At 44.4% G+C, this 26,594-nt stretch overlaps 2 protein-coding genes across 4 annotated transcripts; one reads left to right on the forward strand and one right to left on the reverse strand.

The window, feature by feature from the left end:
• Positions 1 to 127: 127 nt before the first annotated feature.
• On the reverse strand, positions 128 to 7,713 carry LOC148386986 (uncharacterized). Its single transcript, XM_088395509.1, has 5 exons — positions 6,759 to 7,713; positions 4,199 to 4,294; positions 4,004 to 4,109; positions 2,778 to 2,871; positions 128 to 2,593 (listed from the first exon to the last, which is right to left on the reverse strand). Exons 1-4 carry the CDS (start codon positions 7,279 to 7,281, stop codon positions 2,814 to 2,816), a joined length of 783 nt encoding a protein of 260 aa, XP_088251635.1. The 5' UTR covers positions 7,282 to 7,713; the 3' UTR covers positions 128 to 2,593; positions 2,778 to 2,813.
• tep1 (telomerase-associated protein 1) lies at positions 7,208 to 26,456 on the forward strand. Of its 3 annotated transcripts, none has more exons than XM_088395482.1 (55): positions 7,208 to 8,016; positions 8,432 to 8,868; positions 9,002 to 9,199; positions 9,298 to 9,447; positions 9,708 to 9,872; positions 9,948 to 10,079; positions 10,260 to 10,331; positions 10,421 to 10,542; positions 10,604 to 10,761; positions 10,915 to 11,024; positions 11,098 to 11,176; positions 11,271 to 11,454; positions 11,527 to 11,785; positions 11,960 to 12,112; positions 12,187 to 12,261; positions 12,534 to 12,655; positions 12,731 to 12,799; positions 13,019 to 13,162; positions 13,280 to 13,571; positions 13,758 to 13,879; positions 13,974 to 14,087; positions 14,197 to 14,314; positions 14,393 to 14,587; positions 14,705 to 14,886; positions 14,963 to 15,104; positions 15,239 to 15,418; positions 15,495 to 15,587; positions 15,764 to 15,899; positions 16,070 to 16,229; positions 16,386 to 16,519; positions 16,604 to 16,692; positions 16,778 to 16,892; positions 16,973 to 17,207; positions 17,717 to 17,834; positions 18,099 to 18,223; positions 18,293 to 18,392; positions 18,466 to 18,621; positions 18,740 to 18,955; positions 19,027 to 19,083; positions 19,322 to 19,460; positions 19,537 to 19,785; positions 20,003 to 20,154; positions 22,621 to 22,728; positions 23,070 to 23,174; positions 23,247 to 23,376; positions 23,446 to 23,525; positions 23,746 to 23,872; positions 23,963 to 24,060; positions 24,154 to 24,275; positions 24,373 to 24,522; positions 25,007 to 25,106; positions 25,353 to 25,467; positions 25,548 to 25,630; positions 25,762 to 25,866; positions 25,949 to 26,456. In XM_088395482.1, the coding sequence occupies exons 2-55, from the start codon at positions 8,434 to 8,436 to the stop codon at positions 26,066 to 26,068; spliced, it is 7,689 nt and encodes a 2,562-aa protein (XP_088251608.1). In that variant the 5' UTR covers positions 7,208 to 8,016; positions 8,432 to 8,433; the 3' UTR covers positions 26,069 to 26,456. The 3 variants fall into 3 exon arrangements, with proteins under 3 accessions (XP_088251608.1, XP_088251609.1, XP_088251607.1); XM_088395481.1 differs by having other exon boundaries at positions 7,263 to 8,016; positions 23,963 to 24,096; XM_088395483.1 differs by lacking the exon at positions 18,293 to 18,392 and having other exon boundaries at positions 7,209 to 8,016; positions 18,099 to 18,269; positions 23,963 to 24,096.
• The last annotated feature ends 138 nt before the right edge of the window (positions 26,457 to 26,594 follow it).

Below are 26,594 nucleotides of genomic sequence, written 5' to 3' on the forward strand. Positions count from 1 at the left end.
TGCTGTAAATCAGCCTCACTTTGCTTTTATGACGACATCTCCTTTTGATGTGACATTAAAAGGCGTTCTATTCTATTATCATGCATCACAAAAGTGAAGGTGAAATGTAAATGCAAGAGACAAACACTCCTCTTCACACATTTATTGTAAAAAATACATATAAAAACAATTTCTGAGACATACAAAAGATTGGAGCTTTAGAAACAGTATATCCAACAGACAAAGACCAGCCGTTTTTTTCTTTTTTTGACTGCATTACATATTTACAATTCAATAAATAATATGATGCCTCTGCTGTGTGTGTGTGTGTGTGTGTGGGTCTACGCGTGCCGCGCATGCGTATTTGTTTGTGTGTGTTATTTTAAAGATTGTCCATATATGCTGTGATGAAAGCTCTGGTGTCTGACAGGCGTAGGAGAGTAGATCTGGGGGTCTATTTATACAAAATCCCATCTTTTGTCAAGTTATCCCTCCCTCCCTCCCTCCCACTCTCTCCACGCACAGAGCAAGCTTTTATAATTAGCATTGGTATAAATTTGAGGTATTGCACCACACGGCTTGAGAGGGAATTAATTGAGTAGGCTTGGGAAAGTGCCCGCCCACTTTTTGAAAACATACACGCAAACACCTCAAGAGTACACATCATAAATTATCACAACAAATGTAACGTCGAATGAGCCTCTCAACATGCGCACACGCACGCTCGCTCAAAAGAATTTGGCATCCTTATCGTTGGAAACATGCACAGGGCTGTTCCCTAGTGGCAGGACGAGTTGTAGCACCTCAGCTGGGACCCGAGTATGAAAAGCCGTTTTGGGCATTTCGTCCATATCCTGATTATCCAAATGCTCTTCGCCCTCACTAATACAATTCAGATTTGTTGACATTAATTTGTTTCCCCCACAAGCGCTACGACCTTAAGATGGATACTCTTGTTATCAAAGAATTGGCTGGAAGAGTTTCTCACTATGAAATTGTGTTACTTATATTTCTTATTTATTTGATATATATAATATTTTATATTATATTTAATATTTATTACTAGCATTTTTTTTCATTAATAGGACAACTTTGGCATATCAGAAGGACATCAAGACAACTATGCCCTATGGCAGCTGGCTACTAGGACTACTAGTGAAAAAGGTCTAGCACTTAACGAGTAACAACCATTTTATTATTGCATCCAAGTCATTCAAGCAGAGTGCTGAACTCTTATTATTGAGGACAAAAAAGATATTGAATAAACTGCTCGAAAACTGTGAGGACAGAAAGCGTACTAGTGCATTGACTTTTGGCCGATATCGACAAAATGTTCAAATGGCTTTATCGACTTTTACTAGATGGCCTCAATTTAACCGCACAGTCTTACTGATGAAGACAAAGAGCTTACTAGTCCAGGGCCATCAAGGATATTGAATAAAAAAAGCATGCAGCTTTTTGAAAAGCTGTGTGCATATTTACCAGTATTGTGCACTAGTAAGTTGTACTAGCAGTGTCAATATGTTATGAGTGCGTCTTACTAGTGAGGGGAAAGAGCATCCTTGATCAAATGAGGCACTAGCAGTTGAGTGTACGACTACCAGGACCACAAGTTGGATGAAAGATACAGAATAAATGCTCAAACGGGTTTCCATACCAGAGGAGATGATCATAAAAAAACTTTCTGAAGCCATCATTCATCATTTTTTCATTTCCGTTCCGTTCCCCAAATAAACCCTGACCGGGCAAAGGCAGCAAACACAAGGAGGCTTGAAAAGAAAGTCATCCATTGAGCTATAATCATGGTCATGATGATATCATACTGGATAATACGTACTTGCCATTATAAAAAGGTAGCTAGCGCCTTTAAGGCCAATGCATCCGCCGTTGAAACGGTGATAAAAAGCCTGCCGACTCCAGAAAACATGGGGAAAAAAAATCTTTTCAGAATCAAAAAGCAGTACCGTTGCCACATTTAACATGATGGAAGTCTGGGTCATTCACATTAGACACTCACTCACTCACTCACTCACTCACTCACTCACTCACTCACTCACTCACTCACTCACTCACTCACTCACTCACTCACTCACTCACTCACTCACTCACTCACTCACTCACTCACTATCGTTTGCAGTCCATCCAAGCACTCGAAAGTAACGAAATCAAGAAAGCAAGACACAAAGCGGGAAAGAAATCCTCAAAGGACAAAAAGTGCAAACACCAGCGCTAAACCGAGCACAAACCAAGCAACCAAGCAAGCAACCACCCCCCTTGTAATGTTAACACTAAACACTGGGTAACGACCGCCCACACCCCACGAGCCGGGGCAACACTTTTACTAAAAAAAAAATTTTTTTTTAAAAAATACACAGGTGGTGACCTAGATTCCTCATCCCGGCCAGAGATGACATCATCTGATGCCAACCTGGCGAGCGAGGGGTTAAATCCAAAAGCAGCCATGTTTTTTTGTTCTGTTTTGTTTACAGTTTGTTGCGAAATGGTTTGGACCTACAAGAGGAACAGGAAGAGGCCCGTGCCGCCCGGAACTTCTTTGTGGCTTGGTGAGTATGCTTCAGTTTTCATAAGGAGAGAATGTTGACATGGAGGTCTCCTGTGAGGACCAAACAAGTAAGGATGATGGTGCACAGCGAGGAGACATGAGCTCCTTTTTGGTGAACACGAGCCATTACAAAACGAAAAAATAAAGTGAAATACTAAATGACAAATTCATTTGAAAAATCCAATCTCGACACGAGTCGACTTCCTGCTGGCACATTTCAAATGATCGGGCCTACCTGAGTCATCGCGGGGGAAGTCATGTGACCTGGGAGTCAATCTGATGGATGCTCTGGGCAGCAGGGCTTCACCTTAGCCCAAGCGTCGATGCAGCTGCAGCCACATAGGACTCGGTTACTCGTACTTGTATTGTGATTCTCACATTTCAATCTGGCTTCATTGGAAGCACTCGTTTGCAGAACATTGACCGCACGAAATGGTGGTCTGATATGAACAAATAGTCAGATCAGACTATAGTAAAAGTATTGTGTCATCCCAGTTCAACATATCCATAGACGAAAGTCAAAATGAAAGTGACTGTCGAGATGAGTGAATTGAAGATCAAGTAACAAAGTGTAGGTGAAAGAGTGAGTGGGTTACTGGAAAAAGACACGGAAATTGACAGTAAGTCATAGAATGAATGATTTCTTATCATTTTGATCATGAGTGGATTACTCAACGAGTAAGAGATCGCGTGTTGGCATATATGAAATTGTTAAAACACACTCAAGGTAAATGAGACTGACGCTCGGTTCCAAATGACAGCCGCCCGCCTGCCTGCCTGCCTGCCTGCTGGGTTTTATTTGCATTTCAGAGGAAGAAGCCCAAAAAAATGAGCCACACCTCTTAACATATGCTTTGTCAAAGTAGGAACTTACAAGACGTGAAACTTCACAGCTGCCTACGCACGCACGCACGCATGCACACACACTGATGTGACGTAACCATGCCTGATGTGCACATGTGAATTGCCTAACCGCATGAACATTTCCTGTGCTCCAATAACAGGGAAGCTAAAACCTCACAAAGTTTAGATGTATGCTTTCACAATCTGTGTAAAAGTCTTAAAGGCCAAACAGATAAGGTAGAAAAACCACTATGCGCTTTCAGAAAAGGGGGGGGGGGGGGACATTTAGAAACTAACTCTTATGTGCTCAGTGTTATTTTTAATGTATGACAAAAAGGTCACACATTAAGATATTCGGCCTGTGCACCAATTGGTGGCGACTCGAATGAACATGCAAACTGGCAATAAAAAAACAAATGAGAAATCCCAACGTTCAGATTGGAATCACGTTGAAGAAGCCTTTCATATTGTAGCTTTGTCTAATGGTTAGAAACTAGCAGTACCATCAAAGAAGCCAAACTGGCCAATGTCTGTCGATACTTATTGTTGACCTCTCCCAACAAACAAAAGTGTGTTTTTGTGCGTGCGTCAGCATGGAGTCAAGAGATTATTAGTTACCTCTTGTGGTAGACGCAGAGACACGCCAGCCTGGCAATGGTCTCGCCTTGCACCAGATCCTCCAGACAGATAGAGCACTCGCCGCTGTCTTTGATCAGCACGTCCGCTGGAGGCGCACACACGCACACACACTTCTTGTCACCAACGATTTTCATTTGGCAAAATGGCTTTCAATAACACATGCAGACTTCTTACCGTTGTAGGGAAGCGGCGGTGACGTGAGGCAGCTCAATAGGTGATCCTCGATGCGACCGCCCGGGAACGGCTTGGAGCAGAAAGGACAGCGGATATCTACACACACATACACACCAATGGATTTGGAAGTCAAAATTGTTGCTAAAAGACACTGAAAGAAAAAAAAAAATCCATGTTGCTGATCTGTATTAGAGGTGACGAAATTAAACAATCAATCGACAACAAATCGATCAGCAAATGAATCGTCTCGTACGTATTTCATTTTTTGATTTTTAAAAACCTCCTTTCATCTACTGTTGGCTTCATTAAATTTGTGCCTTCAAAGTATCTGTGAGCACTCAATAGTTGAGTGTTATTATTCTGCGGTAGTGAACATCCTACTTGCATTGAAATATTAGGAATAATTCTTTACAACTCTGATTCATCACTATTGTGTTAACATTTCGCAGGTCTGCCGGCGTGTGAAAGAGTCTTCGGATGTAACCGAGGCAGGACCGGCCGGCCGGCCGGCGCCTGTGTGCAAGAGAATGTCGGAAAATTGGGACAATTGTGTGAACTTTAACACCTAGCCGGCCGGCCGGCTTGCACTGGGTTTTCCCATCTCATTGCATGGAAAGCAAATACAACTTCACCGCTGACTCCCAAAACTCTACTACTCAAAACCATGCCTATTCATCCCTGAACTTTGATTCTTGAACATGATGTTTTTGGTCAAGTACAAAATGATGGAAAAACAAAAGGTGCTATTCCAGCATTTTGCATTTTCATTCTGTTGCATTTGCATCTTTGCACAAATAAGCACCTCCTATCGTTTTGATTTGCTGTCCTGTTATTTTCATTTGTCTAGGAAGTCCCAGGACTGGGGTATCATATTTGCGCGACGTTGCGTTGCTGTGTACAGGCACAAACGGCAACGGAAACATCCAGTGGGTTCTGTGTGCATACAGATCTGTTGGAAACTTGCTGTCAGTTTGAGCTAGCGTTTTGAAATGTAAAGGAGGCGAGACGTTGCCTGTTTGCAGTGGGTGGGAATGTGAGAAAGGCAGGACAGGGGTGTGACGCTAACAACCGACACTTTTCCACCCTGTTCTGGGTGTCAGGCAACTATTTTAGATGTCCCTCTAGACACTGACGTCTTCCAAACATCTGACTGCGCAGTAACAAAGTGCATCGTTTTTTTCCCATCCATGGGGTATGTGGACGCAATGTCAGCGAGCTGGATTAAAGACTGTAAAATATAATGTTCCATGCAAAGTTCCATTATTATGAGCATGAGGATCCGTGGACAACGCAGATGGTCCAAAGCCTGCGTGCATTCGTTCCTTCCTTACCGGCCGGCCTACTTTCTCCAAAGCCAGAATTTATTTATTTCCTGACCCCATTCATTTCTCAGCTCAATTGGCTGGAGGGCCTGCATGGGAAAAGCCGAAACATACACAGTGGTGTTTTGCCACATGGCTCTGTTGAAAGTGAAACTAGGCCTTTCATTTTCAACTGCCAGGCAGGCCTCCCTCCGCACTTACAACTGTCAATGCGGCGGACATGATGGTGGGTCTTGCATGTCATACCATCAAGTCTTGCGTCAGCGGCTCAGTTTACACAATACAGGCCCAGATGACTGCCCTCATCATAGAAGCATGAGAAAAGAGATGATCTGCACAAGAATGTCAAGTTCTTCAAATCTCTTTTGGTTCCACATGCTGATGGACATTATGCACAAGTTTTATTACTGCTTGACAAACCTAATTGAAACCGGCTTGCCTTTTCAAATGTAATCATTCTGTCATTCACACGTTCATGTTCTTTTTTTGTGAGTAAGCAGATCTCATGCCCCGGTACGATTTATGGTTAATCTCCTTGTATAGTATGCATGATCATTCATGAGCTGTTGAAACTTTTGACTGTTTTGCTATTTCCCCTCTGAACCATCAATGACCACCAACCTCGGAAATGTGGTGGGAACCCAGCCGGTTTGAAACTATTACAAGCTTCCTCTTGGGAGCAATGTTACCACCGTCGAGTGATAAATACAGATTTGTGTCCTGTAGTTTCATGATTCACTTGATTTAACACGCACTCCTATATAAAATCAATATGTGAGAGTCGACAGTGACTCTTAGTTGGTTGACTGATGATGTAAAACTCATTTGGCGGTGTTCTGTGGATTCATAATCACCCCCATCGTGATTTAGTTGCTATTCATTTGCTAGATTTTGTGCGTTGTTGTCATTGATTTCGCCGACTGCCACTGAAAGGATCACTGATTTACGGCTTTGAACGTGCTTTGGCGTCGCCTAAAAGAAAACAAATGCGCTTGGAGAGAGTATATAGCCCCTGTATATCCGTTGAGGTTGGATATAAAAAAAACATTTTGTAAAGGACAACCCTGCCACTCTTTATGACTTGGAGTTGCAATAGATATTAAGGTGTAAAGATCGAGTCGATTTGTCTTAAAAACAAATGCAAGCTGTTAGTTTACCCAACAGTTACCTCAGTGACTTGAGATTTTATTTAGTTGAACATGACATGGGAATGCTGAATGGGTCACGTCTCGACTTACTGCCATGGCGGTTGTTGACGCGGTACAGGCCGATCCAAGCCTCAGACACCGGCCGCTGGTGGGTGCCCCGAACGCGGGCAGATCTGGCTCCGACGCTGCGGCCCCCGGCGTGTCGATTTCCGGGCAGCCGCTCGGAGAAAGTGCGGTGGGACGTGTGGCCTGTTTCGTCTCCGGGCTGGTGCTCCACGTTGGCGGGAGCCTGTGGGCTTGTGTTGTCGTCCTCCTCCGTCTTGCCTTCGCTGTGGTTGTCATCCGCCGGGGACGCCTGGCTCATGCTAGCCAGGTGATGGTCGGCAGGGCTGCCGTCTGCACTCGCGCCATGCTGGCCCAGGTCGGAGTCGCTGCCTTCCTCCGAGCGGCTCCGGTTGACTTCGGTGTCCTCAAAGCTGCCCGAGAAGTCCACCATGAGGCTGGTAGGCCTGGCACAGCGGGGCCGCCGGTACGAATCCCGCTTGGTGGTGCCGTCCTTCCCCAGAGTGGAAGGCACCGGGTCTTCTTGGAGGCGACTTGCTCTCGTGCCCATCGCTAGCGAGCAGGCGGGCTAATGGAGCCTGGCTAGCCGAGCAATCGAACGCTTTACAACACGGTAACAACGACCTCGACTCGTCCCTTTCAGCTACGACGCACTCTCGTCTGGAAACGACACTGCCAGCAGCTGCCTGGCGACCAACTACTTAGCTACTTTCTTCCCTTGGCCTCAGTTTGTCCTTCCAGTCCACATTTTCCTCTCTTTTATGACGTACTGGTTCCCGTTGCTGCAGCGGAAATAGAACGCTTTCGTTTCCTGCTTTGAACAGTGTACAGTTACGGTAACGCACCGTTTTTTGCGACGCCACGATCATATCCTTTTTACCAACAAACACCCAGTTCATATGGCCATTGCCTGGTCTTGTACAATTATTTCGGCTCTCACATTTTAAATGATCGTTTTAGTTTTAACAGCATTTTCAGTGATTTTCAGAACAGGGGGCGCGTGATGGAGCGGGATTACAGTAAAAAAATAAATAAATAAATAAATAAATAACATCACGTCGTCAACCAATCCGCGCGCGGTCATGTCAAGACCTGCCAATCGGCGCATTCGAAAGAAACAGCTGGCTGATGTCAGCCAATCAGCACTCTCGAGAGAAGAAGCTGGGTCGCATAAGGGCTTTTCGGGAAACTATAGGCAACTTTGTTTGACCTGATTGAACGAGCTTCGTGAACAAATGACACAGCAGAGCCGTAGACGCTAAGGCCACGCGTTCAAACTATACAGGTGCGTCTTATATGGAAATATTTTGGTCTTTTTTTGCACTTGAGTTTGTTTGCATGAAGCGGCTGCCCACTGCTAAGCCGCCACACTTGCACAACACAACACAGCACTTACATCAGCGCTAGGGAGTGGTGTGGTGCGTCGGTGATTTAAGTCGTTAGTTTAGGCGCCCATAAAATGTCTATATGATTGTCTGCCACTATTAGGACGTTTTCAGGTGTGTATCTAAAATCTTTGCATCATGGATCTTGTTCAAGCATGTTCAAGCCAGGCTTTTGTGGACTTTGTTCGCACTTTATGGATATGTCACCGATGTTATCGACACGCCTCTTTTGTTGACATTGTTCAAGTGAGCAATGCGAAACCATTCATCTAATTTGTCATGTTGTGTCAACTTGCTTTACTTATTTCCATTTAGGCATGAGGGGGCTGGATTTGCAAATAAACATGGCCTCCTCCACAAGCGGAAGGAGCTTGACCTCAAATTACGTCCCGCCCTCTCTGGAGAATAAACTCCTGACTCAGACATCCTCATCATTGCCGGGCTTTTCGCTCCAGCCTTCCGGCCTGACCTCCACCTCCTCCTCCTCCAGCCTCCTCTTCTCCGCCTCGTCCTCAATCGCTTCGCCGCTTTTCAGCACCCAAAACACTCTTCTGAGTTCTTCCCGTCTCACCTCTTTCACTCCTTCCACCAGCAACCCTCTCCTTGCTACCTCTTTAGTCGACGGTGCTCTCCTCTCTCGCTTTTCCCAGCCGCCATCTTTCCTTCCACGGAACAGAGAGCCGAAGAAGGTTGATGAAGGAGGAGAGGAAATATCAGAAGCGCAGCCTTTCTCTTTTGAAGAAACAAGTGTGGTAAGTGATCAGTTTGTCTCTCACTTGTAATACCCACAAGGGGCCTCTCAGAACAAATTTCAGGATTAACCTTAAATGGGTTATAACCTTTACGGGTGAATTTGAATTCAGATGATCTTAACTTCCGTTTCAGCTGTATTCTGATGAAGATGACGAAATGCCGTCTGAGGAGGAAGAGCAAAGTGAGGAGGAAATGGTTGTATCTAAAGCTGTGGAAGTGTGCATCCCGAAGCACCGGGAGAAGGTGGAAATGGTGGTCAAGAGACGGGAGGAATTTGCCGAGGTAGTCCGTGACCAGCAGCAGATTGACGAGGAGCTCAAGGATAAAAAAGTAAGGTGGAAGTCCCAAATAGGTTGCTCATTCCGTCTCACGGATTTGGGCTAGGATTGGTTAATAATGTTGTTTTTCACCCTGCTGTGTCCACTTAGTATTTCCTACTGAATGCCGTGTGCTGCTCCCTGGTCCAAAAGAGCACCAACCCGGGTCAGACGGACTGGGACTCTGAGCAAAGTGTGTGGACCAAAATCACCAACCTGGTGAAGGAGATTTCTGAATTCGACCCCCAGTTTGTTCTGAAGGTACACGGACAACAGGAAAAAAAAAGATCAAATGATGCAAAAAGCATCACGTCACCAATGAAGAAAGTCTGCCTTTGGGGCTGCTATGGAAAAGACCCAAAAATGTCTTATTTACCACAAGGTCTACAGATGATGGTGTCAAATAATTTCTGACTCTATTATTGGGATAAATCCATTCTTAACACACTTGGGATCGATTGTTTTTTGTGTCATTCATGCGTACACTATGTTTGTGTGCTCCCCTCCCTCCCTCCGTGTAGGTGGCGCTGTACACAAGACAAGAGTTGAACATCCGCATCACTGCCAACTTCCTGCTGGCCCTAGCCGCCAATCTCCCGGCCACCAAGTGTCACGTGCGCCGCTACTTCTGCGCCAGCGTCCAGCTGCCATCCGACTGGCTGGAGGTGGTGCGCATCTACAACGCGGTACGTCCACCGCCAGCCAGTCTGTTGTAACGGAGCAGCCGTCAATTCCATTGCGCTCTTTTAACTTGCTTGCAGTGCTTCAGTCGCTCGCTGCCCATGTGCTTGAAGAAGGCCATGGCTGACAAGTTTAAGGAGTTTAGTGAGTACCAGCTGGCCAAATACAACACACGCAAGCATCGCTGTAAGCACAACCGCAACAAGAGCAAGGTACGATATTTGCTTCTCATGGAATCAATGACATTCGCAATGCTTAAACCTTCTCTCAAATAATTGGCTTATAATCAAACGACTGTTTGCCCATGTGGATGTAGTGTCAATATTTATTTTCTTTGTTCATTTAATATTTCCCTTGTAAATGTATTCATTTGTACAATTGACATTCTGCAGAAACCAAGCAACAAAGATATGACAAAGTGGGCCAACTGGCTCCGGTCCGATACGACAATTCTGCAGAAATATGTAAGTTAAAAGAAATGAATGTAATGGAGTTTATCCGCAAGAGCCATTCATTCGAAGGATGATTAATGCTGACTTGTTTGCATGCGTAGCTGAGTATGGACGCCAAAACGACTGTGGACAAAAAGCAAAATGAGTTCAACATGAAGAAGATGATCAAGAAGTTTCACATCAAAGAACCAGCCGAGCATGTCATGGCCATCTTGGGCCGAAAGTAAGATCACTGACCAATGATGCAAACGTCACCGAGGTGGTCATCTTCTCCTTCTTTGCAGGTATCCTGCAGACCAAAAGGCGTTTAACCGCAGCGGTCTGAAGGGTTACTGGGACAGAGACAGAGCAGGTCAAAGGATGAAGCTCAAGGCTGCAGAGACATGGGAGCGGCTACTTAGTCAGGAGGGCAACAAGGCCGCTACCTGGGAGAAACTCATTGGTATAGCTTTTTTTTGTTTTTTTAAGACATTATCCAATTTGTCCAGATGAATAAATAGATAACCATGTCACAATATTCCTTTCATTTGAATGATCTTTTGTGTTGAAAAGCTGCACTCTCCCCTTCCTTAACATGGACTAATTTTCCCTCCAGACAATAATTCACTGCCCTTCATGGCCATGCTGAGGAACCTGAGAAACATGATCAAGCAGGGTATCAGTATGACTCATCACAAGAAGATCCTCAGACGACTCGTCAATAAAGTAAGACGCTTTCCTTCATCATCTTAGCGCAAAACGTCGATCTTCCGAGCAAAACGTTATGATTGATTAACAGAAAGCAGTGGTTCAGAGTCGACAGTTTCCCTTCCGCTTCCTGTCTGCCTACAAAGTCATCATGGAGCTTTGCGATCTTTGTGAGTCGGGATCAATACTGCCAGCTTGTTCCATATCGTCAATATTTAGAATGACCATATAAATCACCTCCCTGATCCCCCCCCACCTCTACAGCGATGCCGCAAACATCCTCCAACAGCGAGATCCTGAGGAACATCCTCAAGAGGATTCCCAAAAGTAATCGCTTCGGCCGCCTGAACTGGCAATCGGCCAGCAGGAAGCGGCTACGAGTGGCGCTCGCCGTGCCTTTTGTCTACCGCATTTATCGCATGAAGAAGGATCACATCTTGAGGGCAAAGTATGATGACAACAAGTGAAGAAATGCAAATTTAAAGAATATGAAGTCACTAGGTATTTATTTATCCGTCAGTCTGGGAAAGCAGAGAGTCAGCCTGCTGGAACGTTACCGACAAGCCCTGGAGAAGGCAGTGCAACTCTCATGCCGCTACAACATCCCGCCCTTGCCGGGACGCACAGTGATCTTGGTGCACAACACCGGGAACAACAGACAGGGCTGGTGCAAAAAGCTGGACTTCTGTATTCCAGCCGAGTCCAATGACCACGGCGAGGAGGAGGAGGATGATGAAAGGAAAAAGAAAAAGAGCAATGAGGACAAGCTCTGTCCTTCTGTAAGATATGCCATTGGGATTGAGAAAATCCATAGTTCTTGAAATATTTTAATTTTTCTTTTTTTTTTTTTTTTTTTTTTTTGCTGCACAAGAAGCTATATTTGGGGAGAAAAACTCAAAAGTATTTGAAGTCAGTTGATCTCCCCGATGGTCGTGCTTGGTATTTTTTCACAGGCACAGGAGGTTGTCGTTCTGCTTTCGCTGATGCTCGCCAACAGCTGTGAGGACGCCCGCATCTTTTTGCTGAATTATCATAATTGCAAAGAGGCGCAGCTGGAGTCTGATGTGGTTTTGGAGAACGTCTTGAGCCTGACCAAGCAACTCAAGGTACAGTGACAGCAAAGACGGACACGTAAATGCAATGACGTGGACCGACAGAGCTTTCCGTTGGCCTTTTACAGGCGTTGGAAGACACGCAAGTGGATGACTGTCCCCCGCTAAGTATTTACTTCCACCAGGTTCTCCAGAAACACAAGGTTTGTTGCTTTGTCAAAGAATTATTAAATGTTCAAATTTGTCAAAAGTAGTACGTTGTGACATTTAATTCTGGTGATATTTGGATGTTTTAAACCAAAATGTGCAACTTTATTTACAAACATTTGCTGAGGTTTTTTTTTTTTTACCATTACTACTTTTCTGATTAGCCTTTGCTTTAATGACAGATACCCAATCGAAATACCCTAGGTACTTTTGTACCTGTTGACCTACTTTTAGAAAAGCTGATTTCATCTGATTCTGATTCCCTCAGTTGGACAACATCATCTTGCTGACTGAAGATTACACTAATTATGAGCTGGAGTGGGCCATCAAGACCTACAGGAAGGAAACAAATAACAAATGCCTTTACTTTGAACTCGTCATGTCGGATACGTAAGGCGTTACCACCTTAACGCAATTTCTACTCACTTCCTGAATTGAAGTTAAAGTTGTTTTCTTTGAAAATAGCGCATTCCGGTTCACAACCTATGACAGGAACCATATCTTTCTGCCAGGCTTCAGCGAACAAATTCTGAGGTAAAAATAAATCCCAAATTCAATCTGTTAAATTAAAAAAAAATACACAAATGTCTAGCAAAAAACCAGAAAACCATCAGATACAGAATAATAGAAATGAAGAACAACAATATTAAATGGGGAAAAAAAAAGTTTGAGACAAAAAAAATGAATAGAATTGGACGTTTTGCAGCAAGCAAAAAATGGATACATTTATGTATCTGTACATTTTGAAACCAGGTTTGTGGCTGAGCGAGGCTCATCCAGGCTGCTGGATCACGTGGAGCATTTGGACAAAGTGTACAATGTACCACCACCAACAGGAGCCAAAGATCCTGAGATTACCAATAGCCTGCTCTCCATTCCCACCACTCCCAAGTTAAGGTAAAAGCATGAGCAAGTTCATTTCTAAAACATACTCATTTAGTAATATTTTTCTCACTTCAAGATTGGAGAATTGTTTTGTATAAAAAAAACAACAACTCGCCGGTCTGTCCTCAGGTGGCGTGGTGTGCACGTCTTCATATCGTCCACTTTCCGCGACATGCAAGCCGAGCGTGACGTCCTGGTGCGCAGTGTCTTCCCAGAGCTTCGCCGGCGCGCCGCGCCGTACTGCCTCCACCTGCAAGAAGTGGAGCTGCGCTGGGGCGTGACGGAGGAGGAGTCAGGCAGGGCCGCCGCACTTTGCCTGGCGGAGGTGGCTCGCAGTCAGATGATGGTGGCGATCCTGGGCCAGAGGTATGGCGTGGTTCCGGACGCACTTGAATTACCGGATCTGCCGCAATACCAATGGGTAAGAAAAGGTGTCTTCCTGTAATTTACATTTAAATACAATGACTGTAATCTGTGAGAATATTCGACTGCAAAACCTTTGAACATTAGACAGCATTGAAAAGCCATGCTACCACAGAGAAACACCTCCTTGAAAATGTTGCCGTGCATCTTTCCTGATGATAAAATGTTTGTTTTTGTGTCTTAGCTCAAATCGGAGCCTGAAGGCTTGTCAGTTACGGACATGGAGATCCGTCACTTTCAGGCACTCTATGGCGATGCAGCAAAGCAGAGGATGTTGTGCTACTTTAGAAATCCTGACGACATCAAGTACTTCTAATTTTTTTCCCCCCCTCCATCAAAATATCTAGTCTCTAGCTATCCAGACAGCTAGCTGATCTGTGTGTTTTTTGTTGTTGTCCAGAACAGTGCCTGTGGCATGGAGGTCCCACTTTTCTGCTGAATCAAAGGACACCGAGTCCAAAATGGAGCGTCTGAAGCAATGGATCCACATCCATAGGCTGAAGGTCAACGACAAGTGAGTTGTCCCATTAAATTTCAATGGAATGCTCCCAGGATCTTCAGTCAGTATTGCTGGCCAAAGACAAGAAATTATTGGACAAATTTTGTGTCTCTTTTGGTTCCAGTTACTCGTGTGAGTGGGGTGGTGTTGTGGAAGGCAAACCCTACTTGAAGAACCTGGAGGTCTTTGCCAAAGCGGTGCTGGAGGACCTCTGGGAGGCTGTCGTCAAGCAGTTTATTAACGTGAGCAGTTCGACGGCAGCGTCTCGCTACAGCTACCAAAACAAGTGTCTAGTTTCTTTTTCTTTTTTCCCCCCTCAGGAGGACGAAGAAGACGAGGCCGACACATCGGCCGAAATGTTAGAGCAGGAGGTTCACCAGGAGGCGCTGCGGAGGCAATTTGTCAGCCGGGCCAAGCTGCTGTCTGCTGCTGTGGAAATGGTGGAGCAGGCGCAGGCCAACGGAGGTGCCGTGGTAGTGGAGGGAGCACCAGGGCAGGGCAAGACAGTCTTCATGGTAACTTGTTTCTTGGAAAAAAAATCATAGCTTTATTCTTGAACAACTTTAAATTTGTGTGTCATCTGGCTTTTTTCTTATTTATCTTTTTTTTTATTTGTTTTTTCTTGAACACAGGCGGCTCTAGCCGAGGCTCTCAGAAGCGGAGCTAAATCCAAGAAAAACTTGGCCAGTGATGTCATCTCATACTCAACAGCCGCCAGCCAATCGTCTCGCGGCGTGGAGAAACTCCTGAGATATCTGGTCCGCTGCTTGAGGCGGCTTAAAGAGGAGGAATTGCCTCTCCCTCTCTCTTACGAGTGGGTTCAAATCATCTTACAATAATGCGTGTGTGTGTATCTTCTGTAAATGTATGGATATTGTAATTCTTGAAAGGGATTTGCTGTCAGACTTTCACACCACTTTGAAAGACATGAAGAGGAGCAAGCCTCTCGTGCTGCTGGTGGACGGCGTGGATCTTGTGTGTGACGACTGGGATCAGCTGCGCTCTGATTGGATACCGCAGCACCTAGCACAGGTCTGTCATTCTCTTTAGTCCCATATTATAATGGCTTTTTTCCAGGTAGAAGGTTTTTAATTATTTTTCGAGATGCTGGTTTTATTCCAAATGACAAAACATTTTGATCACAATCCTCACGTTACTGTTCCCAGGGTGTTTGTCTGGTGACGAGTGTTGTGAGCACCTCACGGTTGTTGCACACGTTATCCAAAAAGAAATCCACGCTGCTCTTCACCCTGCCGCTGCTTACCGTGACAGAGCGAAAGGAAATCGTTCAGAAAGAACTGGAAGTGTTTGGGAAGAAACTCAGCGACGCCGCTTTCAACAATCAGGTTGCTTCTCATCAACGACATCATTTTTTGCTACGCTCGATTCTTTCTCCGTGACGTTCTTGTGTGTTTGCTCCAGCTGCAGACGCTCATCATGAAGAAAAGTGCAGAGTGTCCTCTCTACCTGCACATGGCCTGTGAAGACCTGAGGAACTTTGCTTCCTTTGACAAGGTTCCATTGCTTTCACTTTCTCAAAAAATGCACGATTTATGTTTGGAAATTGCCAACACTTTATTCTCGTAATAATGCAACTGTATTCTGTTTTCAACTAAAACGTCACACTCCAAAATGTTTCATGTTATTTTCCTAGCAATAGAAAACTTTCAAACGGCGTCTTTGTTTATTAGCTGAGCGAGAGCCTGCAGGCTTTGCCTCAGTCTCTCAATCTGCTGGTCCAGTACTGCTTGAAGAGACTCTGCTCGGAACACAGAGGCATGCCGGGACTCTGCTGGGCTCTGGGGGTCCTCACCGTCAGCACCGCTGGTATAACAAACTCTGCAGTGATCCATGCAATTTTATTTGCCATAGAGTTTTTGAAGTATTTTGTCGCAACAAAATTTTTGTCTTTAGCTGACACAGACTCAAAATATTGAGCTGCTTCATTTTTTTGTTGTTGTTGCTACATTAGCTAACTATCTTCTTTTCATGTCCAGGCCTGAGGGAGCGCGACTTCTACTCCCTACTATGCGCTTGCAACGACCTGTGCTCGCTGAAAGGACAGGTCACATGGCAGCAAGTGCTGGCGCTGTGCAGGAGCCCCAAAGGACGCATCCCCATGATGACCTTTACCCGCATCGTCCATAGCTTGCGAAGGTGATTATGCCACAACTTGATCACAGTGACCTTAGAAATGTGCACCTTGCTTCATAGTGGTCTAACCAAGGGTCAGATATATTCACTCAAAATGGCTTTTAAAAAGTCCTCAATTTGGCCAAAGTCGATGTAAGTGGGGTAGATGGTGTTTTGCAGTCTGGTCAGTCCATCTCAGCTCCACGACGCCGATGACGTGCTGGCTCTGTCCAATCCGGACGTAAGGCGGGCCTTTGAAGACGTCCTTCTGCCCTCAGAAGACCACAGAAGAAAAGCTCACCTTGTGTTAGCGGGTAACAAACACAAAAGACTTAAAAAAAATAATTTTATGAAAAAGCGTCACCATTTATTTTTTTTCTGTTGGGGTCCCGGTGCAGGTCAACTCTGGGTGCTGGCCGACGCTCAGGGTGCTGATACTTTTCTTCACGGAGAGGTGGATGCTGTCCAGCAGCTTAGTGCTAGTCTGGTTCGTCATCCTCTGAACAAACAGACACATGGTTTAAATGAATACTTGTGTACTAGATTTATTTTTTATTTTTTTTGCTCTGTAGATACAAAGTGATGAGCTGGAGGTTCTGCGTTCGTTGCTTTCCAGCTATAACTTCCTGTATGCTAATGTGCGCAGCAAACTGCTGCACCATCTGCTGGACACCTACAATGAGCACGGTGAGTCAACAATTTAGTCATGATATATCCATTTCCAACAACCCCTTGTCAGCCTCTAAAAGCACCTACGTTCCTCGCAGATAAGAAGTCGTCCCCATTGAGCGTCAACCAGCAGGCCGCCGTGGACGACTGCCGAGATTTCCTGCAGCGCCACGGCGCCACGCTCTCTCGCTGGCCGGCGCTTTTTGTTCAACAGGCCCTCAACGAACCACCTGAAACCCACGCTCACGCCTGGGCCCGAGGCCTGATGGGTAGCGAGAGCGTAAGGGTGCTTGAGTGGCTCAACAATGACCACCAAACCTTTGAAGAGAGCAGGTACAGCACCGATCATCTTTTTTTTTTTTCTTTTTTTTTTCCCAATGATCGTCACACACACATCTGGGTGTGGTGAAATTTATCCTATGCATTTAACCCATCCCCGTGTGATTTTGATCCATCCCCTGGGGGAGAGGGGAGCAGTGAGCAGCAGCGGTGCCGCGCTCGGGAATCATTTGGTGATCTAACACCCCAATTCCAACCATTAATGCTGAGTGCCAAGCAGGGAGGCAATGGGTCCCGTTTTTATAGTCTTTGGTATGACCCGGCCAGGGTTTGAACCCACAACCTTCCAGTCTCAGGGCGGACACTCTACTACTAGGCCACTGAGCTAGTGGCCTCAATCTGTTCTGCAACTTTCAAAAACATGTGAATGTTGATTTTTGTGCATGTGATTCTTCTTCAAATGTCTTGTGTCAGTGCTCTCTGATATTCCATCAAAAGAAAGTGGCCTCAAATATATGACTCAACCGACCTACAAAATGTGCTGTGTGTTGTTTATGCTGCAGTAAGCTGGTGTCTACCTTCACATCTGAGCCTACGTGCTTGGCAGTAGACTGTGATGGAGAAATGGTGGTCGGGACTGGGCAGGGATCTTTGCATTTCATCAATGCAAACACAGGACAGGTACTCCACAAGGAAGGTTTTGTTACCATATGTGAGTGCACCGTTAGGTATCAATGCTGTAATCCAGATAGATGGAGGGACAGTATCATCTTTAAATCTTAGTTGGTTTTTTTTTTGTGTATCATGATACTAATAGTTAAGATGGTTTTGTCAAATTGCTAAATCTCAATGACTTCCAAGTCTTATTGTGATCTGATGCCAAGTTGAAATGTTTTCTGGCTGTATACTAAGTTGAGTCTAACCTCCTGTGTCACGGCGTGACAGGAAGTGAAGTCGCTGGTAAGCAGCTGTGATGGCATTTCCAGCTGCCTCTTCCTTAAAGATGGACGCATTGCTACAACCTCCTTCGATGGGCAAATCGAGATCTGGGATAGTGCCAATGGTTGTCGGTGGGTGAGCTCTCCTGTAGCGCATCGCCAACAAATGCCACCACAGGTGAATTTGAATTTCCTCTGCAGAACGTCTCTTATTAAGGGTCACACAAATGTGATAACAGCCAGCGACATCACCACTGACAGGAAGCACTTGGCCACCGTATCACTGGATTACACCATCAAAGTTAGCTAGCTCCTGTTCATTTCTTAATAATCCTTCCCTAAGCTCTCGCCGATGAAATAACTTTGTTTGTCAGGTTTGGTCTTTGAGTGAAGGTGACATTGCGGCACTTCTGCCCAGCGACAGCCCTCTAAACTGCGCTACGTTCGACCCCGAGGATCGCCTGCTGGCTGCCGGCTGCTGGAACGGGAAAGTTGTCGTGTGGAAGTGGCTCCAGGGTAACCTCCGAGTGGTGAGTTTCCGTTCCGATCGTGTCAGTTGGCCGCCGCGACCCAATTTCTGAAGATGCGCTCACTCCCACTGGCTTTGTCACATCACTGTGTGTTTATTATGTTCTATTGTCCACATAGTTACTGCGCGGCCACAATTGCTCTGTGCGTAGCCTCTCCTTCTCGCCATCGTCGCCAACCACGCTGTGCTCGGGCTCTGTGTCTGGCGAAGTGCGTGTCTGGTCTGTGGACAACTCCACCTGCGTGGGATGCTTCCAGGCGCACGTCGGTGCCACAGACTCCCTCGCCTTCCTTGACCAAGGCCGCTTGCTGCTGAGCGCCGGCTCCGATCACATGGTGGCTACATGGAAATGTGTCAATCGTTTGCACTTGTAAAGACAATAAGATGATTTCAATTTGCTTAACAGCTCCAGTTGTGGTCAGGTGGACTCGGACGCTCAATCGGCACTTTAAGGAGAAAAGGGGTAAATGTCTTTTACGCAGCGGTGCAGCTTCTTACAAGTGACCCGACTTTGCTCGGCTGATTTTTATTTTTTGCTTTTATGGGGTTAAAAAAAAAAAAGACTTTTATGCTTCTAAAACTAATGACCATAATTATAGCAAAAATGTCCTTTGTTTATTTTAGCTAGTCTCATCAACCACTCACGAAAAAGCTACTTTGGCAATTTCCAGCTTGTTTTCTTTCTTCCATGCTTCCGATAGAGTGAGCAAGAGCCTCCTCACAAAAAAAGCAAGTGCGACGCCTCGACTGAGGCCGCCGTGCTGTGTGCGGCCGTCAACGGGGACCATGTGGCTGTGGGTTATATTGATGACGGCTTCAAGCTCTTCTGCCTCAGCTCAGGTTCGGGCTGAAGGCAATACGAGACATGCTCAGTGTAGATTTTGGAATTGGATGTGGTTTTACTCTTCTTTTGCAGGTGAGATGATTTGGGAGTCTGGCCTTTCCCACCTGAGTGTACCATCCCTGCTGTGGGTACGCACGGATGCCACCGACGCATCGCCACTACTGTTGTCCTCGGGGCACGACAAGCACGTGCGGCTGTGGCGGAGAAAACTCGGGGCGGACAGAGAGCTGACTGGCCTGGAGATGACGGACATGTTTGGCATGCAGTTTGGCATCATCCATACCATGGCACACAACGCCACTTATCTGGCCACTGCTTTAGGTGAGAAATGATAAGACGGGACAAAGTGCATTTGACATGTCTTCACGAGTAGGCCAATAAATAAGGCAAAAATACACACAATTTTGCTTTAAAGCTACCCTTCTTCGACTATTTACCTTGCTAGTTTGATGACCTGCCATAAATTCCAGAATTCGAGTAACTCGACACAAATGATTAATTGGTGGCCTACGTATGCTGTGTTTGTCTGTTGGAACAGATGACTGCACTATATTCCTATGGCTGCTGAGCAAGCTGAGCGATTACAATTCTAAGCCCCCTGCTGGCCTGCTCAAGGGCCACAGCGCTTGCGTCACCTCCCTGGCCTTCAGCCCCGATGGTGAACAACTGCTCTCTGGTGGAAAAGACAAAGTAAGAACACGTGTCCCCAGTTCAAATACATATGTAGGACACGTGTGTGTTTATACTCTCATTTACTGAAAAATATATACCGTATTTTCCGGACTATAAGTCGCTCCGGAGTATAAGTCGCACCAGCCATAAAATGCCCCAAAAAGTGAAAAAAAAGATATATAAGTCGCTCCGGAGTATAAGTCGCATTTTGGGGGCAATTTATTCGACAAAATCCCACACCAAAAACAGTCATGAACGAGCAACAACAGGCTGAACGATAGCAACAACAGGCTAAACGATAGGTATGCTAACGTGACAAACACAAACAAAGAGCTGAGAACGGGCCTGACGTAACATATAGAGTGATTAAGGACAACTATTACATAAATAACATGTTTATAAAACCATCAGTGTCACTCCAATTCATTAAATAGCAACAACAGGCTAAACGATAGGTATGCTAACGTGACAAACTCAAACAAAGAGCTGAGAACGGGCCTGACGTAACATATAGAGTGATTAAGGACAACTATTACACGAATAACATGTTTATAAAACCATCGGTGTCACTCCAATTCATTAAATAGCAACAACAGGCTAAACGATAGGTATGCTAACGTGACAAACTCAAACAAAGAGCTGAGAACGGGCCTGACGTAACATATAGAGTGATTAAGGACAACTATTACATGAATAACATGTTTATAAAACCATCGGTGTCACTCCAATTCATTAAATAGCAACAACAGGCTAAACGATAGGTATGCTAACGTGACAAACTCAAACAAAGAGCTGAGAACGGGCCTGACGTAACATATAGAGTGATTAAGGACAACTATTACATGAATAACATGTTTATAAAACCATCGGTGTCACTCCAATTCATTAAATAGCAACAACAGGCTAAACGATAGGTGTGCTAACGTGACAAACACAAACAAAGAGCTGAGAACGGGCCTGACGTAACATATAGAGTGATTAAGGACAACTATTACATGAATAACATGTTTATAAAACCATCGGTGTCACTTCAATTCATTAAATCCATCGATCGTTCTTTGTCAACAATGGGTGCGCACGGCTGAGGACGCTTGCATTTCAAAATATTCCACATATTCCACAGGCTCATATAACGATAGATAAACTATATTTAAAATAACTATAATACAAACCTATAATATTATCAAACCATCCGTGCACTTTAATTCCATTAAATCCATCGATCAAATTCCTCGTTCTTTGTCAACATCGCCGCGCGTGCGCCCTGACGTCAGCCTCGTCTTTATTCCACAGATCTACTATATAACAATATTGTAGCGTTAACAAAGTACAAGGAGAGACGTGGGTTTGGTAAACGGCTCTTTATTAAACAAAACAAACTTCCAAGCGTGTGGCGGCGTGGACTTCCAGACAGACCGGGCGTGCCTAATGGCCATGTCCGAGCCCCGCGCACCGTTCGCGGACAACCACTCGGCCGAGCGCCGGCCCCCGACTCAGTAGAGTAGGACCGGGCGTGCGTAAAAGCCATAATAGTTTTTCAAACCTTCTATGTCACTCCAAATCCTTAATTCCTTCAAACTCTTTGTCCTCCGTGTCACTTAGAAATGATCACCGCTAATGATGTCCTTGTGTGGGCACGTTTGTATGTAAACAACCGCCGCGCCGCGCTACTGACGTCACTTGAAATAGTAATCCATTGGTACATCACGGTTCTCCAAACTTTCTTTCTGCTGCTCGATTACTGTTTTCAGCTGCATATTTTACAACTTGAAGTTTGGAACGTGCAAAATATGAGTTTCTTTTTGGTGCCATTTTTCTTAAGCCCACCCAGTTGATGAGTCACGGCCAACGGTGAAATTTAGAGCGCCCTCATCCAGTTTCGTCTGAAAATATATTTTTTTTTGGTTGTTTTATCAAAGTCAAAGTCTGCTTTATCGTTGATTTTTTTTTTTTTTTTTTTTTTTTTTATTATATACTAAGACACGCAAAGAGGTTGAAATTACGTTTCCACTATCCCTTGGTGAGATAGTATACATGTGCATACAAGCAACACAAAAAAAACAAGAAGGCGCAAACAATGAATAAATAAGAGTGTTGAATAAATGATAAATAAACAAATAATAATAAATAATAATAATAAATATAATAGGAGCAAAAATGGAGCAAGTGTACATACAGCAGACAGTGGACTTGGATATGGTGCTTTAAAGTGTTAATTGCTTTATTTGATGTTTTCTCTATTTTTTATGTTTTGAATATGTTCAAGATAAAGATATAAAAGCATGTGAAGTGATCAACTATACTAAAAATAACATGGGAAGTGGTCAACTATACTTGTAAGTGATGTCTTAATGATCAAGTAAAAATTTGTGAAAAAAAACATATATAAGTCGCTCCTGAGTATAAGTCGCCCCCCCACCCAAACTATGAAAAAAACCGCGACTTATAGTCCGGAAATTACGGTAATTACATTGTGTTTTGTAGGCTCTCATGGTGTGGGACATGACCTTGACTCCTCCTGGTCTTTCCAAAGTGCTTCCAGCTTTCCACAGAGACTGGATCACAGGCTGTGTTTGGACACCAGACTGTGTGGTGAGCCATCGCCATCGCTTGCTTGCTTTTTTCTCTCAATTTGTCATAATGGTGGTGAATTGTATGCAGAATTTTGCACAAAAAATGAATATTTATATTAAAATTGATTTAGAATATTTTTATATATATGGACATATCCTGTATTAAATTTGATTTGTTAGACTATTTTGGGTTCTTTTTTTTTTCCAATACTTAAATATCACAAAATTCACAATTTGACTATTGATGAATGCTTTATCAGTATGCTTTTATTCTGCTTCATCACAATGATGAAGTGCTTTTCAAGCGCTTTAATCTTGTGCACTGTTTCTTGGTTGTCTTTGTGTTTTTGTGATTGGCAGATAAGCTCATCGAATGATGGCAGACTTTGCTTATGGGATTTAGAGGCGGGTCAAAGCCTGCGAGAGATCACCTGGACGAATCCTCTCACGTCTGTCTGCTGCCTGGTGAGAGTCGTCTGGCCTGGCAGGCAGTAAATGTCCCTGCAGGCGTCTTATTGGCCGCACGTGCGCCTACAGGGGCCACACGTGGTGGCCGGATCCACCGATGGCAACCTGCACGTGTGGGAGTGGGAGACCAGTGCGAACATTTGCCACATCTCCGCCCACGAAGGACAGATCCATGCTTGCTCCATCGTCCCTGATGCCAGTAAGCCTCAAGTGCGCATCATTTTCATATATATTTTTTTAACTGTATCCTTGCATTCTTTATTTCTAGACAACAAAAAGAAATCTGAGGACCTCACGGTTCTTACTGCCGCCCAAGATGGAATCATACGGCTGTGGAAACCCTTACAGGTTTTGTATTTGATTTTGTATCCAATTAGATAATAATTGAAGTCATTGCAGCGAGGTGATTACAATGTGCTATCAAGAATAATAACACAAGTAATGATAATAATTAAAAATCACGAATGAATTTTGTTGTAAGAAAACATTATTATGATCATTATTTGCATAATAATGTGGAAGGCAATTGACGCACGCAACGGGGTTCCTCCTATGTGTCGGTGCACAGGTGGAACACTTTAGCACCTTCCAGGGTCACAGCGGCGCCATTCGCAGTGTCGCTCACGAGGGCAGCATCCCACAAGTCCTCACCGTTTCCGAAGATTACTCCTTAAGAAGCTGGATGTGGGAAACGGGTAAAGTTGGATTAGTTCACACTGTTATTTCATTTTTTTCGTGACTTGTCTTCATTCTACCATCTTTAATCTTACTTCAATCCTGTATAGAGCGGGCCCCCGGCCTTCGACGTGCCGTCACTGCTTTGTGCTTTTCCGACACGGACAGCCGCGTACTGCTCGTCGGCTACGACTCCGGCCTGCTGGAGGTGTGGCAATGCGGCCGAGTGGTTGGACGCATACAGGTCAGTGCACATTGAGCGCATGTCGGCACGCTCGTACCATCTTGCTTTTGTTTTCAGGCTTCAGACGGTAAGGTTGTCGCCATCTGTGCCATGCCCAACTGTCGCTTTGCCGTTGGCTACGTGGGCTCTTGCGTGGATGTGTGGAAGCTAGCGTGGAATCGGGATGAAAGCACCGCAAGGTAAAAAGGAGAAAAAAAAAACTATGTTTAGTAAGATGGAGGAGTTTGATGTTTAACTGTGTATTTAAAGCCGAAATGCATCTTTGGTGTGTTCCAGCATAGTCAAGGTGACATCGTACCAGGTGACGGATCAAGTGGCACACCTGGCGTACTGTTCCATTCTCATTGGTGTGTCCAAAAGCGGATCGATTTTTGACGTCGCCTGCAGCAACGACAGCAACATGCGCTGGTCAATGGTGGTCCAAAGGTAATCAGCGTTGTCCTCTATTTTGGGTCAGGTCGATTTAGATGATTTTTTTTTTTCACAACCTTGGTGTTCTTTGCGCTGTATGTTCCAGGTCAGTTTTGACTCGAGCCAAGAATATACTCATTGTCTATATTAAGTTATGGTCCACGAATATTTTGAAAATATATTATTAGCCTGCCCAACATAAATTGATGATTAAATAAATGGTTCAAAGAAGAGGGTATAGTTTTGCATGTGCAGATGTTATCATACCTGTGTCAAAGCTTCTGCATGATTTCTGTTATGTTTAGTGTGTCATTCTTTTGACGTTTTATTTCTTCATTAATTCAGAACAGCCTCACTGAATATAAACTTGGTGGAATCTGTACAAAAGAATGGCATTTTTAAAATATGAAAACATTATTTTTATTGCTATCAAATGACAAAACGGGTTAAGTGTAAGGGTTAAGTGATGCTTGCTTTGTGTGTTTGTGAATTCACACAGCTGGAGCCACCGAGTCGGCGTTTTGGGACTCATCCGAAACGACGAGAAAAGCATCTGGCTAGTGGGCGAGTCTGATGCAAAGGTCCATGTTGGCTTCATTGTGAGTTTTCCATTGTGATTGTAACATGTTTGTATTCATTTTTGGAGCATTCTAAAAGTATAAATTGCGATGTATACTGTGTATGGCAATAGATTATACTATCTAAGCTTAGCATATCAATAATATATGTTAGAATGAAGTGAACTCTTGTCAGGCAAAGCTATGAGCTATGCGGTTGCTATAAAATATGCAAGGTATGCTTTATTATTGGCATTATAGTCAGTGTTGACATGTCTTTTCTTTCAGTTTGCTATGGGCCCGCAGAACCAAATTAATTCATCTTTCAGTTCCATGATCCTGGAGACCGACACATCTAACGAAGAGAAGAGTGACTTGATAACGGCCATTAGAATTGACAAAGGTGTTATCGCTGACACAAAGCGACTGCTGCTGCTGCTGCTGCTCACGTGTCTGTTGTCTAACGTGCGTGTGCGTTTTCAGAATTTGTGGTGTGCGGGGATGTGGCAGGGAACATGTGGTTCAACACGCCTCCACAAACCTCCACGTGGAGCAGCAAGAAGCCCGTAAGGCTTAATTTGATTGATGAGTTGCCATTGGATCATTGAACCTCTAGCGATGAATCATTTCTGCTGTTGGAGGAATGCAATTATTCTGTAAAGCGCCTTTGTTTAATTGAATGGTTTGCACCGCTCAGGCCCACCATGAGAGGATCAGTGTGCTAAGGCTCACGCACAGCCTCATCATCTCAGCCTCCCTGGACCACACCGTGAAGCTATGGGATAGAAGCACCAAGAAACAAGTCAGTCACTGCCATTGACTGTCTCTCCCTCTTTTCCTATCATGTTCATTTATCATTCTGTCTTTCACCCGCTCTTATCCAGGTGGGAATGTTTGTGTGCGGCAGTCCCGTAGTCTTGCTGGAGGTGAACCCAGAAAATCCCTCGGAGATGGTGTGTGGTGACACACTGGGAAAGGTTTACTTCCTTTCCTGGAGAGAATAGAAACAGACACTAACTTACAAAAACCTAATCGTATTTCCAAAGACTACCAAGGTTTACGTCCTTTCCTGGAGAGAATAGAAACGGACACTAACTTACAAAAACCTAATCGTATTTCCAAAGACTACCAATGTGTGCAATATATCAGTTATTCTAAATTTAAGTTATGAAGGGAGCTTTATGCTGGCACGCTCACATGTGCCATTGGTTTACTTGCATAGCAAACGTAAATACAACTTATATCAGCTTTTGTGTGAACTACATTTCCGTTTCTTGTTTGAAAATCACTAAAGATGGCTTATTTTACAAGTATGTTTTCTTTACATCAGATAATGAGTATAAGATGTTAAATATGTGTGGTTGGATGGAACAATAAAGGGTTTCAAATTGCTCTTGTTGGTCCTTAATACGAATTATGTCAAACAATATTTGATATACTACAATATTAGACTTTCATGATTACAATACTGTTGAAAATATTTTTTTGCAAGACAACTTGTGAAATCGATGTGATCCACAGTGAATTTAA

Source organism: Syngnathus floridae, chromosome 14 (genome assembly GCF_059516105.1).
Source record: "Syngnathus floridae isolate MCC-2025c chromosome 14, RoL_Sflo_1.0, whole genome shotgun sequence".
Lineage (NCBI taxonomy): Eukaryota > Metazoa > Chordata > Actinopteri > Syngnathiformes > Syngnathidae > Syngnathus > Syngnathus floridae.

Bases quoted from the DNA above. Each gene is read 5' to 3' on its own strand.
- tep1 (XM_088395481.1), top strand. From the start codon at position 8,434: ATGAGGGGGCTGGATTTGCAAATAAACATGGCCTCCTCCACAAGCGGA. The intron at 11,025-11,097 runs GTAAGACGCTTT...ATTGATTAACAG, and splicing joins TCAGACGACTCGTCAATAAA to AAAGCAGTGGTTCAGAGTCG. The intron at 11,177-11,270 runs GTGAGTCGGGAT...CCACCTCTACAG, and splicing joins CATGGAGCTTTGCGATCTTT to CGATGCCGCAAACATCCTCC.
- LOC148386986 (XM_088395509.1), bottom strand. From the start codon at position 7,281: ATGGGCACGAGAGCAAGTCGCCTCCAAGAAGACCCGGTGCCTTCCACT. The intron at 4,295-6,758 runs GTAAGTCGAGAC...ATGTGTGTGTAG, and splicing joins CGTCAACAACCGCCATGGCA to ATATCCGCTGTCCTTTCTGC. The intron at 2,872-4,003 runs GTAACTAATAAT...ATGTGGCTGCAG, and splicing joins CTCTGCGTCTACCACAAGAG to CTGCATCGACGCTTGGGCTA.